Raw genomic sequence first — 14,282 nt, forward strand, 5'->3', positions numbered from 1 at the left:
ACAATAAGCATGGAAGCTAAATGCACACTTCCTGTATTACTTCAGATACTACGTTACTCCTCTAGTAAACTAGTATTCATGTGAAATTAGAAAACAATAAAACATTGAGACACAAAGCACACTGGGTAATAACCCATATTGACAGCTGGCCTGCCTAGTCACTCTGGAGAACGTTTCCTGCTTCGGTCCCCCTACAGGTTGTCTCATTGGAACTGCAACTAGAAACTGTATACATTGTCTATTTCGTTACTAAATTCACTTCTGAGATATTTTAAAATCAACTATGTAGGGCTCAAATATGGGCCATTTTATGAAAATTGATGGCTATTATGGCAAATTTTGTCCAACTGTGTTGGATTTCAGAAGCTCCACAGTGTGACGCTGGCATGCCGGTCGGCCTGTCCCCCTTCATAGACCCCGCTGTGAGCTGGCTGGAGCTCTCAGGAGACTCGCGGACAAGAGGCGTTTATTTCCCCGATCGTTGATTTAAATAACTCAACACACACACATCCATTATAACATTAATTGGAACCTGTAGTTTTTCGAAGTTATGCTCTACAATTATTGCGGGCGTAACAAATTGGCTCACCGGCCACAGAGCAGTAAGAGGCGAGTGAGAGCGTCTGACAGGGCAGAAAGACACTCGTCTCCCTGGGCAGAAAGACACTCGTCTCCCTTTGACAGTCTTGTAAATAAATTGTAACATGTAGATCTGTCAGTCTTCCTCTAACATAGGCGCCGATTTATGTTTTCGTCCGTGGGTGTTCACGGGCACACCCCCTTTAAAAATAAATAAATAAAAAAAGTTGTCTTTGTGTGTTGGGATTTGTGTTGGGTCAGACCCATCTACTAGCGATGAGGGACCGAGACTGAGAGCCACATGAAAAAGTATGCACCAAACAGCCACTTTTTTTTAGCTGAAATGTATCTGTTTTCATGAATATAAAAGTTGGCTGACCCTCCCCCTAGACCAAACAACATTGGGTGACTCTCCTTCAACAAAGATTAAAAAGACATTACCCTCCCCTATTTCCCTCCGGTGGTCCATTCCATAAATACAGAATGATCCCCAATTCAGTTCTAGTTAAATATGTAGTTTTTTCTTTTTTTTCTTTTCAATGATTGATCTACTTTCTGAAAAACATTGATGCTCCAGCGCTTCTAGTTGTACTTCTCAAGTATGAAGACTTGCGCCGATGTAAACCTGTTCAAACCGGTTTGATATGAAGCCAAACACTAGACCGGTATACTGTATTTTACCACTAGGTGTCGCTCTTGTCTCAGCCGCCCCTGAGTGAGACTGATGAGAGAGCCCGTAGTGAGAGTGGAGCACTCCAGACGCAAATCAATAAGTAATAATCAATAAGTAATAATCAATAAGTAAACAAGGCGTAACTCTAGGTTCAACATTGCGGGGGTTGAGATTTCCAGCTAACTAGGGAGGTCCCGGCACACGTCTGCATGTATTGAGAAAAGCATCGAACACATCAAGGGGGGGAAAAAACTTGGAAAAAGAGACAAAACATTGAAAAAAAAGCAACAAAAAACTTGGAAAAATAAACAATAACTCAAAGATTTTTTTTGGGAAAAAACAACGTCAAAAGGTACCAAAAACATTGATGGAAAATAAACCTCAAGAAAGGAAACAAACATTGAAAAGTCAGAAAAAAGCGGCAAAAATGTTGGGGGGGGAAAAGCCTAACCTTTGGGAGAGCCCAAATGGCTTATTTTGGGGTGTGGTGGGGTTATATCATAGTGCTGTGGCACTGTCAGCACAGGCTGCTGATATCAGCTACTGTTGAATATCCCAGAAGGTGTCATGGTGACAGATGCCGGTTTAACCGGTTGCATAAAATTAAACCGGTTTAGCCTCGTACACCGGGCTGACCTGGTGAAACAGGAAAATCAACCCTCTACAAGTGATGCAAATTCTTGAGTTTGGTCTTGGTTTAAGAAAAAGATATATAGTGATGTCTTTTTATTTTTAAGAGCACAAAATGGAATTGAATAGTTTTGGGAGAATGAGATTATTGCAACCTTCCTTCCAGCAATATTTGTCTTTTATCATGGAAATACTTCAAAATGGTTAAAGATGAAGAGCCTTTCAAAACTACCAAAGACCCTCTAGTATTTGAGGGAAAGGAGGCTGCAACATAAAGAGCCCTATTATTGGAGCAACGTGACGCATTACATTTCCAATGTGATTCTTGGATAGATCAGACAGCCACTCGATGTCTGTGTGAACAGGCAGAACAGGCCGCCTGTTTTTGCATTTTAAGCCACTAGCACTGTGTGTGATTGTCACGGAAGAAGAACGAGTCTTGGTTGAAAAGAAGTGTCATCAGATGCCATGAAAACAACAAATAGATAATGAACATAATCTCTGAAGTGAAAATTAAGAAACAGTGAGGTTATAACCCACTTCTCTCCTATCCTCAAGTAGCACGAGAAAAGCATAAAATATCTGTAACATTATCCTTAGTGTTACTATTTTAAGACCCGTGACCCTAAAAAAAGCAGACCAAGTACAGTCATGCTGTCCGTTCTTTTTAGAGCCCTACCATAGACCCATTTTTTTGTGGGGGGTGGGGTGGGGGGGGGAATAACAGGTCACATAGCAGGGATATATGTTATCTGAAAGCCTGGAACCTGAAAATTAATTTGAGATGTATCTTCTTCTACCTCTCTGCTTTCTTCCTCTCGACAAAGCTTAAAATAGAGATGACCTATTAAATACTTGATCCACTGTGCTTTCTGTGATTCTGTCAGCCGGCACTTTTTACTTTGAAAAACCTCTAAAAACAAAATGTCTATTTTCAAAACTTGATTCTGATCTCAATACAATGTTGTTTTAAAAAGCCTCTAAATAAGGTACAGACCCGAATCATTCAGACTCTCTTCTGCGTTTCAGATCACCCTTCGCTGCACCATATCAGGGTTACCGTGGCGACGGCAGCATGACCTTCGGGTGGCGGCCTTGCAGCTCTTCCTGTCTCCACCCCCACCCCCCATCCCCCACCCTAATCCAAACCAGCCGATGTAAAGGTTGTTTCCCCCTCCTTCCCAAGGAGAGGAACCAGACTGTACGCAGCCCTGGCCCGACTGTCTATGAAAGCATTATCTCTGTATTATAACACTTTAATATATCATGTGAAATGTAATGGAAATGCATTAGTCCTTCCCAGTATTTGTTAACTGCTTCCTTTAATCCCCTGAGAGGAACACTAGCTTAGTGATGACCTTGCCATATGAACCTTTTATTACTTCTCCAGACTGTATGTTTCTGATTGGTGTACCACAGGCTTGGCGTTTCGGATCCAAAGTGTGCACATGCTCCTTTATATACACTAAACCATGACAAGCTTTTTTACCATGTTTTCTTAATCCGATTGTAATATTCAACTGTTTCCAATGTCAGGGGTTATGTAAAGTTCTTATGTGCCAGAATATTGTGGCCGCTGTAACCGATTGATCACATTTGAAAGCGTGTGTTCTCAGGAAGCATGGTTGGAGCAGTTCACATGAACGGCTGCAGCGCTTGGAGCAATGCACTAGTTTGCTTTGTTTGGCAAGGTGAAAACGTGGTCATTCAATCAGATGTAGCAGCGCTAAGGCCGAGACGTTACACCAGGACGACGGACAAAGAATAAACATGGCTATCACGTAACCATTAGGTGAACTTGCTTACTGAGTTTCAACAAAATTGGTAATAAATAACTCCGGCCGAGGTCTAAAGGCGAAAGTGTTGTGAATGAACACACTTGGCGGCAGTCAGAGAGAGTGGCGTGATGCTGTAACTATTACATCAGTCTCTCCTTGAAGGCTTTCACAGTGTTTAACTCCATTAGTAGTAGTTGTGTGAAAAATGAAAAGGGGAGCTTGAGGGAGAAGGTAAAACTGTAAGGGTGATTGTGGGATTCAGTTTGGGAGAGAATTTGTCAGATGTAGCCCACCCAGTGCCGTCATAGGAAAGGTGTGTTTGGAGGTGATGTCAGACACTGTTAGAATAGGAATACTTGGTGTAAAGCATACTGAGCCCTTTACAGTAAGGAGTCAGTTTTTTATGCTACATAACATATGATCATAAATCAATCAATTTCTTCAATTGCTTTCCTACACCGCAATACCAAAACTTTTGATGAAACCGAGAATGTTGCCGAATGTTTGATTACCTTTGTCCAATTTTAATATCGTGGTTACACTTTGTAACGCCAGCAAACCAGTGGTGGCCTGTAAGGTATGAAAATGCATTCAAATATCTTTTTTAAAAGCAATGCTTTCGGTTTTCCCTGTTCTCAGGGTGGGAAGCCAGTGAAGGGGTCTCAGCTTTGTCTGCACCAGTGACTCCTGCTGGTTGGTTAGGGTAGGTGCACCGTGGGAGTTAACAGCGGGGATGCTCGAACCCCCATCAACGGGTTTATAATGTATCGTACCAAAACGTATCCACACCATGATATCTTAGGAAGTTTAGACGACTGCGGGCACGTGAGGCTGGCTACAGAGCACTGTAAGCACTGTCCTATCAGCAGCCGGTGCTATATGAGTTTTACTGACTAAAGGTGACTGTGAGCTGGGTGCGGAGCACTGCGAGGCCGTGGCAGAGGAGTTTAGCCAACAAAAAGTGAATGTCAGGCTATGACTGGTTCATCATAGGAAGAAGATCATGGTTTGGATTAAAGCTTCAGTGCGTAACTTTTTTTATTTTAATCAAAGGCCGTTACATTCAAGCCCTTGCCAAATGAGTTGCTACAAAGCTTATTAAAACTATCAGCTCTACACAACTCTCTGTATTTCTCAGTATGGCTATGTCCGGAGAACGGTGTCGTCTGGTGCCTTTCACGCGCAGAAACTTGAGTAAAGATAAAGACTCCCAGGGAATGAAGGCGTTTTCCCCGGGACATGAACTCCGCTCCCTGGCTTGAAAGAGCTGCGTGTTATGACCCATCCACCTGACCTCCTCCCTCAGCGCTCCACAGTGTTCTTATACTGCAGCAGTCAATGTGGTGCTCACAGCAATAAATACGTGGAATACATAGGAATTACAGTGCTTTTACTCTTCGTAGCTATATGTAAGCAGGTTAAAGACACAGCTGGAGACACCATGTGTCCCAGAGGTAGAACATGCCACCATCCTCCGGACAACATTCCAATGTAATGGTGAGGTTCAAAGGGAATTGGGCACTCCAATCCCAGATGTCAACATCTTCTTCCTCCTCCCCATAAACTCCTGCATTTCTTTATGGTCATGTCCTGTTGATTGGGATTATTTTTTCAGTCCTGCCACATCCAGAGATGGCTCAGAACTACATTTTTGGCACACCACTGTAAATTTTCTTTTTGAAGAATAGCATTGTTCTCATCTTGCCTGTTTGAACCAAACTAGGAGTCTGAGTCCAGTGCTCTAGGCATGCTTTATGTAAGCTCCATTCACTGCTTCACTCAAACTTTAATATTCTGCCAGGTTTCTGGAACTCTTGCATCAAACCTAAAGACATGTTTGCAAGATGTTCTGGAAGTAGAAATATCACCCAGAATCCTTTACCATGTCGGAGATGGTCCTTGTGGTCTTCAAGTAGATCATGTCTTTGTTTATCAAAAATATTTCTGAACTCCATGGGATAATCCATTGTTGTGATTTCCACTAAAGGATGGCTATGTCAGTTTTGAGAGGATAAAGCATCTGAAACATGATTGGATCACCCTGTTGAGACTGATAGGATGCAGACTGAAGTTGGACTTAATGGAAACGGAGAGGACCCCTTTCTACGGCTCTTTCCATTTGTATGTGTAGATGTGAAGCATGGATTAAACTAGTAAACGTCTGATGTAGCCTGTGTGAACAGAAGGTGTTAGGAGAGGACAGATTAGACCAGTGAAATCAACTTGTCTTTCTCCCTTTGTGCATAATGTTATTTTTTTTTTTTTGTATCACTTTAGAAAATCTCCACAAATGAACCTGTCTGGATTGTTTTCCTCAATTTTGTGTGTTTGTGTTACCCACTTTGATTAAACTACTTAAATGTGCTATTTTTCTTATTTAGTGATGAGCGAGGTTTGGATGTCTCACATGATTTTAAATAAGGACCATTCCAGTGTTCATGCATGTTTTAGACCATTTACCATAAGTCATGTATTCATGACAATACTTTTAAAGCTCCCTATCAATATTTTTATATAAACAATATTCAAATGACACTTGGTGACTAAATACTTTTAAACCAGTAATGTACTTACGTCCAAATGTTGAGGAACTTGAGTCTTTCCTTTTCATGCCACTTACTTCTACCGCACTACATTTCTACGTCAAAAATTTGAGTTTGTTATGTTCAAAAGAAAGACTCTCCTACTCAGACAGGAGCCAGTCAACATGAGTCCCAGGAAGCAGAACAGATGGCTGGCTTCTTTTTGTAGTCCATGCAAGGGCGTAACTTTGGGTTCAAGATGTGGTTGGGGGTTGAGATCTCCAACTATCTAAGGAGGTCCTGGACATGTTTGGTTGTATTGGGGGGGGGGGGAAAGCAGAAGTTTTGCCCACGTTGTATGGAGATCATCTCCATGTTTTGCTGTAAGTCACATGTCAAACTCAAGGCCCCGGGAGCAAAATCCGGCCCCTCGTAAATTTGGATCTGGCCTGAATATCAATTTAGGTTCACAATAAATTGTGGCCCGCCTGGTTGTGCGCCAAACCAAAAAGACAGGAACGGGTTTTTCACACTGTTATTACACCGGATTTGTTGACTTTGAGACGCAGACACTTCCCCCAGCAGCAGATAGTTTACATATTCAGGCTGTGACACAGGTTGCTGGGAGTTGGCTGTGTGATAGCCTGCTATTAAAAATAAAATCATTGTTTTGCTTGATTTGCTAAATTGTACGATGGCTAAGAAACTTCTTTGCTGACTTTTTTAGGGCTTTATGTTGACCAAACTAAGTGAGAATACCATATGAGACATATAGACTTTTTGGGTAAATAAAATCATGTCTGGCCCTTAATGTGATTCTCATTTCCAGTGTGGCCCTTTGTGAAATTGAGTTTGACACCCCTGCTGTAAGTCATTGAAACTCCAAATGGGAAGAAAACATTTGCCAGTGTTGGATTTTAAATTATTTTAAATTAATTCTACTTCTGGCTCAACAACTCTGTTTCTGAAGAAGACGTGGTTGTTTCTCCCCACCGTTGTGTAACAAGTTATTCGTGATTTTTGTGTTTCATTTTTGATTTCCAGTTAGGTTTTCTTGTATGCAAGGGCATTTCTTAGTCCTTGATATAATTTTGTTATACCTTGTCTGATTTGTTTGTGAGTTATATTTGTAAATATATTAACATGAACATTAAAGTTTTGTTTGTTTTTAAAGTAAAACTTCTTGGACTCCGTTGCCTCTGATAAACCATGCCCAAAATGAAAGGATACCTTTTAAAGATGTTTCACTTTTCATATATCAAATTAGTTGTAATATTTGAGTCGAAAGAAGGAGAAAAAAAAATAGACGGCCCCACTGTGGGAGGTGTTAATAGTATTACCATGGCAACTGTGCTGACGTACAACGTAACCCTCCCACGGTTTATGGTCACTCCTCCTTTTGATGAAAATAGCCAACCATCCAGTAAAAAGCCATTGTACTAACGGGGATCGTACTGAAGGCTACAGAAGTAAATGCTCTAGCTAACTACGTGTAACGTTTTTTTTTTTATCTGCGTGTTAACACCCGAGAAGCATTAAAGATTTGAACAGTGAAAATAAAGCGTGTTGTCGACAAAGGAAAACACGACGTTTGCACAGGCCGAACGACAACTGTATTTTTCACCAGGGACGTTAACGTTACGCTTGGCGGAGGAATTCAGACTTTGGTAGACAGCGGAAGAGGAAAACCCGCCGCCGAATTCCGTACCAATTTCACATTCCCCTTAGATAGCTTTGTTTTACCGTCTGTGCTCAGCTTTTCTCTTAGGTCTGTGCCCTTATTTAGATGGCAAGCTTTCCAGACTCTATTAACGAAAATGATATAGGTAAGTAGACATGCTAACTTTACATTTATAATTTTTTAACGGTCAGTTGCAGCCTGACATATAGCTAATGCATATCTAACGTTTATCAACATCAAACTAAAAGGGTTAACGTTAGTAACTAGCGTTGTAGCTAACGTTAGCTTACCTTTGGAGGCTGTAGTGAGCATTGTTGTTGTGTACAATGGTCTTGTGCTCGGCGTTTCAGCTAACGTTGGCATTAGCAGCTAGCTAGCTTTCTTTATGTCTGTAACGTTAACTTTATGCACATTTAGCTATATGTCTAATTTAACCGAAGGTGCATTGCTTGATTTACTATATGGTTTAAATGACGTTACTACAGTTTGTTTTCTCTCGTCTCGCTTAAGTGTAAGTCAACTGTTTAAAATGGATTTTCATCTGGCTGGTTGAAACCTCAGCTTAGACCATTGACTGTAAAAGACCCGTCCTTCCATGCACTCACACACACCACCGAGACGCTGCGTACGTGCGTGTCTACACGCGACGATTTGCATGCCTGGGCGTCCCCGGCTACAGCCCCCAATGTTTTATGATCAGCCCCGGATCTCTCGATTTCTCTCTATTATTTTTATTTTATTTGTTTACAACAACTAGTATAATATAATTAAAGCCCCGGAATGGCACATGCAAATTAAGAAAACATGTATTTTCCTAGTATTAAGTGGCTAGTAAGCCAACTAGTAAGCATCTTAAATTTACTCTTTTTTTTTTTCTTTTTTCTTTTTTGTAGAACTCATGTTAGAACTGTAACTTTGTCCAGTTTTTTCCCGAGGCGAATAGTTGTGAATAGTGTATCTATCACCTAGCAACCGTCTGAGGAAAGGTGTAATTTTCCATTGACAGTTGAATAATTTTCGGAGGAATCATAGTCAAATCAGTATAATACAGTCTCAAGGGGTGGCACCAAGAGTGCATTTGAAAATTGTCATTGTACGCAATTGGATAACACTACGACCAATCACAACACCACACGGGGCTCCATAGTTTAGCTACCAGCGGAGCTAACGATGTAAGCAGAGTGTAGATTTGAGTCGCGCATTCGTCACTTTGCGACAAGTAGCCTACAAGATGCTAACGAGAGACTTCTGTAATATCAGTACAGAATAAAAATGGACCTCCTTAACGAAGTTTGTTCACTGCTGGCTACAAGTTATCAATCAAACACAACACAGGTCGTCAGTTGAATAGCGTTTTGAGCTAACGTTATCCAGCAAATAACCATAGATAGCTACAACGTTAGCTACAAGATAGCAATCAAACACAACCAAGGTCGTTGAAATGATTTCCATCTTCTGTTATTGTTTGTAATGACAAAAGTTTATTTTATGAATTTCAAACATTTCAGTATGACACGTTATGTCGTAAACCGTTTAAATTTGAGCAAACTCAAATATGCACTCAACTTACATCGGGGAGTGACACCCGTTGTTCTGGACGGAGACCAGGAGAGAAGGAGTAAGTCCCTCCTCTAAGGGTCGCTCCCATGGCGCCATTTTAATGCTACGAAGACATCACCTGCAGTTAGCGTCCCATTGACTGACATTTATTTTGGCGCCACTTTGACAATGAATAACTTTACATCTGAAGCGTTTCAAGATTCTATTTGTCCGTTGTTTATTTCTAAAGAAACACGATAATGTATAAAAGGCTCCGTTACCTTGTACCTCATGTTATGGCTCCGTAGCAGACGTTTTTGTAAAAAATATTATAATGATTGCGTCATAACCACGCGACTTACAGTCGCATAGTTTACAAATCACTGTATTATCAGGAGAAGCACGCAGACAGTTTTGACTTGCATCAACTGTTTAGGTTTAATTACTAACGTTAACTAGCATCTTAGTTAGCATTAATTAGCCTGTGTCTATGTTATCTCCTTACATATACCTACGCCCCCGCCCCCCCTCACAAGTCACCACACAAATCTGTAAACAAAACCTTGGCCTTTGGGTTGCCAGGCCAGTTATGATTAGGCCATATGCTGGTGCCTCTAACTAACATCTACAAACTGGGGCAGCCAAAATGAACATACACTGGTTATTAACAAGCTGGGCAATCATAGTTTTGCATAGCATTCAGTTTATTTATATGAGTCTGGGCTAAGCCCCCAACCTCCTCCAGTCCTAGAAATGGCCCTGTATATAACGTTTCAATTTATTTACATTTGGTCATAAAAAGGTGTTAAAGTAACTCTGATATATGCAAGCATTCTATTCTTCTGTATAAAGGTACAAAAACATCTCTGATGCTAGTCTTTGTGCTGCTTGTGTGTTTGAGACAGTTGAGGAAGGTTACTTTTCATATCTGACTATCCTATACAAATTGACTAGGCAAGTACGGATCAAATTGGGGATGAGGGTACTTCCCTGTAAAAAAACAACAAACCGATAACAAAATAAAATAACACACATGCATGAGTAATTGCTTGAATTTGTTTTTTTTACAGAGCATTTAACTTATTTATCTTGCAAAGTTTCCCACTTGCTGTTTTTGTACCAATGGGTTGGTTAGCGCAGTTAGCCACTCAGATGCCTGCATCAGTGACAAACTTTCTCATGCCTGTGAGCAAAGGGCAACTTTGGGATGATTGGAATTCCTGTAGGTTGGCCTGAGTAAGCAGAGGAGCTGTAACGTGTTAAGTGATCCTATCCATGCGCGTAGCTAAAGTAACAGTGTTGTCTGTCTGTTTTTTCCAGGTAAGGCAAAGTTCATCGGTGAACTGCGGGTGCCTGTTGCTCCTTTTGACCAGAAGTCTGGGCGCGAGACTTGGACAGTAGCTTTTGCACCCAATGGTTCCTACTTTGCTTGGTCTCAGGGGCATCGCATTGTCAGGCTCATTCCCTTGACAAAATGTCTGAAGAGCTTGTAAGTATCATTTGAAACTTTCACTCAGTTACTACCAGTACTAGTAGCAACCATGATTAATACAACATTAACATGCACATTTAAGGTTTTGTTCACTTGTTGTACCTTATCTTGAAACCCTTCAATTGTAAACCGTCAGTGTGTGGGAATCCTCTCTAGGCTCTGACTTTTTAGTATTTTAACTCAGACTGATAATTTTATGTGTCCATGTAATATTTGAAAATGTTTGTATTTACAAAGGGGGGCCCTGCAAAAAAAAACACTGGCGTAAGCTAGGTCTGAACAATATTGTAATTGGCATTGCAATGTGCGCGACAGTCACATTGCAGGACTTTGCGATGTTGACGTTAAAACTTTCTTGCTGCTTGATAGAAACGTAAACTTTCATGGTTCTCCTTTTACATAATTATTACCGACCGACCCTTCCCCTTTAAGACAGGTAGCCATGTGGGCAACGTGTGTATGTGATGTTAGTCCGACGGGGTTAATTGTTATGGGAAGTGTGTAGAAAAGTACGTCTGTCCCAACTAACGTTACGGTTCAGAGCTGCAACGCTGGAAACGTAACACTAATCTACTACAGAAGCCTGTGTCTGATCTAACATAATTTACACTGATTTAGTTGTTCTTGGATACAGTTTGTTGCTAGTGTGCATGACATGCAGGTCAGTTTATCAAACAAACAAGCTGGCCCTGCTAGTTGACCACAACCTGACATTTAGAGGAAGCAACATGCAGTCATTGTCATACACTTTAGCTTGGATTGATAGTATTATATGAATACAATGGTGTCATGCTAGTCAACCAGTGTTTTTCTACCTAATTTCCCTCTCCAAAATCACTTTAGAAGAGTAGTCACAGCTTACTTGCTTTGATGTTTAAGCATTAAAGTTTAACAAAGAATGGTTCACATTAGAAAAGATCCTTTTTAATTTTTATCTTCTATGTAGATGCACTCCCCTACAAAATCATCACAATAGTCGAGAATGATTTTTATTATTTCCAAATACAGCTATTGTGTCATCTTTAAAAAAAGAAGTCGTTTTTCATATCGCAATATACACTACCTGTCAAAAGTTTGGGGTCACTTACAAATTTCCATACCACTCCATTATAGACAGAATACCAGCTGATCTGAGTGGGTGGCTGATCTTTAATGCAATATCTACATTGCCCATTATCAGCAACCATTGATCCAATGTTCCAGAGGCACATTCTGTTTACTAATCTGATATCATTTTAAAAAACTGAGAAAACACTGGAGAATCCTTTTGCAATTATGTAAGCACATAATGTAATTTCAAAACTGCTGACCGGGTTAAAAAAAACAATGCAACTGACCTCAGCTGGTATTCTGTTTATAATGGAGTGCAATGGAAATTTCTAACTGACCCCAAACTTCTGACCGGTAGTGTATATCGCAGGAAAAAAAATATCAGTGTCAGTTTTTTCCCAATATCGTGCAGGCCTAGTGTAAGCATAATATTCTTAAATTACGTGAGCTTGCTTTGTCCATGAAACTTTGTAAAGCATGTATGTGTGTATGTATATACATACATATATATATACATACATACATACATACATACACACGCACATCTCTAAGTCCTAACATATTTTGCGAGAACGCACACCAAAGTCTGTGAGTCTGGACTTTGGGATTGGGCCAGTGAGGTGCTTCCCAGTGCCAAGGACATGTGGCTTGTATTATCAGCTCTCTTTTTGCACAACAGGCTATTTTTCCACTCAATAGGGCCTTGTGACTCTCAGAGCCACACAAAAGTCACTGTAGACCAAGTGCTTGTTGTTGTGGAACGGCAGGCTGTTGCCATGTTTTTTTTTTTTCCCTGCAGTGTCAAACACTAACTTCAGAGCTGACTAGTACCTCTGTTAACAGACATTTTCCAGGAGCCTGGGTCGGTTTGCCGGAGCTACATCATGCCAAGCAAAACATAACAATTACATTAGTTTCCCCTACAGCTTCGCACCAGGGGATAGCCACACTGAGCTATGTTGCTGTGTCCTGGCTGCTAACAGTTTGGATGTGCATTTGTGTTGGAGACTAGATAGAAACCTCTGTTTAAATAAAACAGTCCATGGTTAGCTCTCAGTACTTTTGTCTCTCGTTAATCTCTTATATCTTTCTCTGTTGCTGTAGTTCTGTGGGCAAAGCTGGAGAGTCCACCAATGCCTCGAGCTTGGGTTGTCTGTCTGGTCAGAACAGCTTTGGGGGCCAGGTAATCCCAGCTGCCGACGAGCCCCGCGAACACACCATCGACTGCGGTGACACGGTCTGGGGCCTGGCCTTTGGCTCCTCGGTGCCGGAGAAGCAGAGCCGCTGTGTGAACATTGAGTGGCACCGCTTCAGGTTCGGTCAGGACCAGCTGCTTCTGGCAACAGGCCTCAACAATGGTCGCATCAAGATCTGGGATGTTTACACTGGTGAGGACACATTTCTGTTAATTAGAAGTGGTTTCCTAATTAATATTCATTAGTTGTTAATCTAACTATGTAATTAGATTAGGAAAGAGAACAGAGATTTTCTGTTTGGTCATAGCTCATTATCACTGTCCAATCACCAGACGCCAGCAGCCCAAGTCCAGTCTGTTTACAGCTGGAGATGCATCTAGCAAATACAGTTATTGCCTTCTTTGCAGTCATATACACTGCGTGACGTCCAGTGCCTTTTCCATTTTTTAGCTAAAAGTACGCTATGAACTAGTTGTTGTCAAAAAAATGACTTGGCAGCCACTTAAAAAATTGTACTAAAACTGTCAACAGCAGGGGGCTTTTGAAGGCACTAAGTGTTTGATACACTGCTGGTTTTGCAGGTTTTCCTACTTACAAAGCATGTAGATGTCTGTAATTTTTATCAGGTACACTTCAACTGTGAGAGATGGAATCTAAAACAAAAGGTTTCTGTACACTCTAAAGCACTTTATTATTGGCATACTGTCAATAGCAGGTATCAGAAGGTAGAGTTGTGACCATATCGAGTTCAATTTAGCATAGTGGTAGTGGAGTTGCAGTTGTAAAAAGCTGCCAGTAGAACCCAGCGTTAGAAAGAGAGAGGGTACGGCCGCTCGCTTTCTCACTTACTCACTCCTGCCGACACACACTGACTGACTGCATTTTAGTGTGGCGCGGATCGCTCTCTTCCTCTAACTTTATTTTTTATGATATTAAACAAAGAGAAATTATCATAAATCAATACAAGAGCAGCCTACATTCTTGTTTACTGCTGCAATGAAATGCTAGGTTATGTTGTAATATTGGTGAGTGAAGACTATTATTCCAGTCATATTTCTTAATTTAAGTTTTCTTTAAAATAGTGTTAAAATCTCGTCTCATTCTCGTGACCCAATCTTGTGTCTCGTCATACCCCTATCAGT

At 40.9% G+C, this 14,282-nt stretch overlaps 2 protein-coding genes and 2 long non-coding RNA genes across 7 annotated transcripts in view; 3 read left to right on the forward strand and 1 right to left on the reverse strand.

Annotated features, from left to right (window-relative positions):
* Nucleotides 1–4,633, forward strand: part of LOC116695624 (CUE domain-containing protein 1) — a 29,809-nt gene extending 25,176 nt beyond the window's left edge. For 3 of the 4 annotated variants that reach the window (XM_032526028.1, XM_032526031.1, XM_032526030.1), the window contains exon 11: nt 2,912–4,554. In XM_032526028.1, the coding sequence (XP_032381919.1) occupies nt 2,912 (1 nt within the window). In that variant the 3' untranslated portion in view covers nt 2,913–4,554. Of the gene's footprint in view, nt 1–2,911; nt 4,555–4,622 lie in introns of those variants that run through there. The other variant, XR_004333503.1, reaches the window with a different exon arrangement.
* The window catches only part of LOC116695664 (uncharacterized), an 813,105-nt gene that overhangs the window by 408,891 nt on the left and 389,932 nt on the right, over nt 1–14,282 (forward strand). The gene's annotated exons all lie outside the window — the stretch shown is intronic.
* The window catches only part of LOC116695677 (uncharacterized), a 30,421-nt gene that overhangs the window by 14,607 nt on the left and 1,532 nt on the right, over nt 1–14,282 (reverse strand). The window contains exon 3 of the long non-coding RNA XR_004333526.1: nt 1,144–1,150. This is a non-coding gene — a long non-coding RNA (uncharacterized LOC116695677). The remainder of the gene's footprint in view (nt 1–1,143; nt 1,151–14,282) is intronic.
* LOC116695621 (WD repeat and SOCS box-containing protein 1) overlaps nt 7,610–14,282 on the forward strand; it is a 16,757-nt gene continuing 10,084 nt past the window's right edge. Inside the window, exons 1-3 of the mRNA XM_032526022.1 lie at nt 7,610–8,008; nt 10,723–10,891; nt 13,049–13,332. Of these exons, the coding sequence (XP_032381913.1) occupies nt 7,969–8,008; nt 10,723–10,891; nt 13,049–13,332 (493 nt within the window). The 5' untranslated portion in view covers nt 7,610–7,968. The remainder of the gene's footprint in view (nt 8,009–10,722; nt 10,892–13,048; nt 13,333–14,282) is intronic.

This window comes from Etheostoma spectabile, chromosome 9, assembly GCF_008692095.1.
Source record: "Etheostoma spectabile isolate EspeVRDwgs_2016 chromosome 9, UIUC_Espe_1.0, whole genome shotgun sequence".
NCBI classification, from domain to species: Eukaryota; Metazoa; Chordata; class Actinopteri; order Perciformes; family Percidae; genus Etheostoma; species Etheostoma spectabile.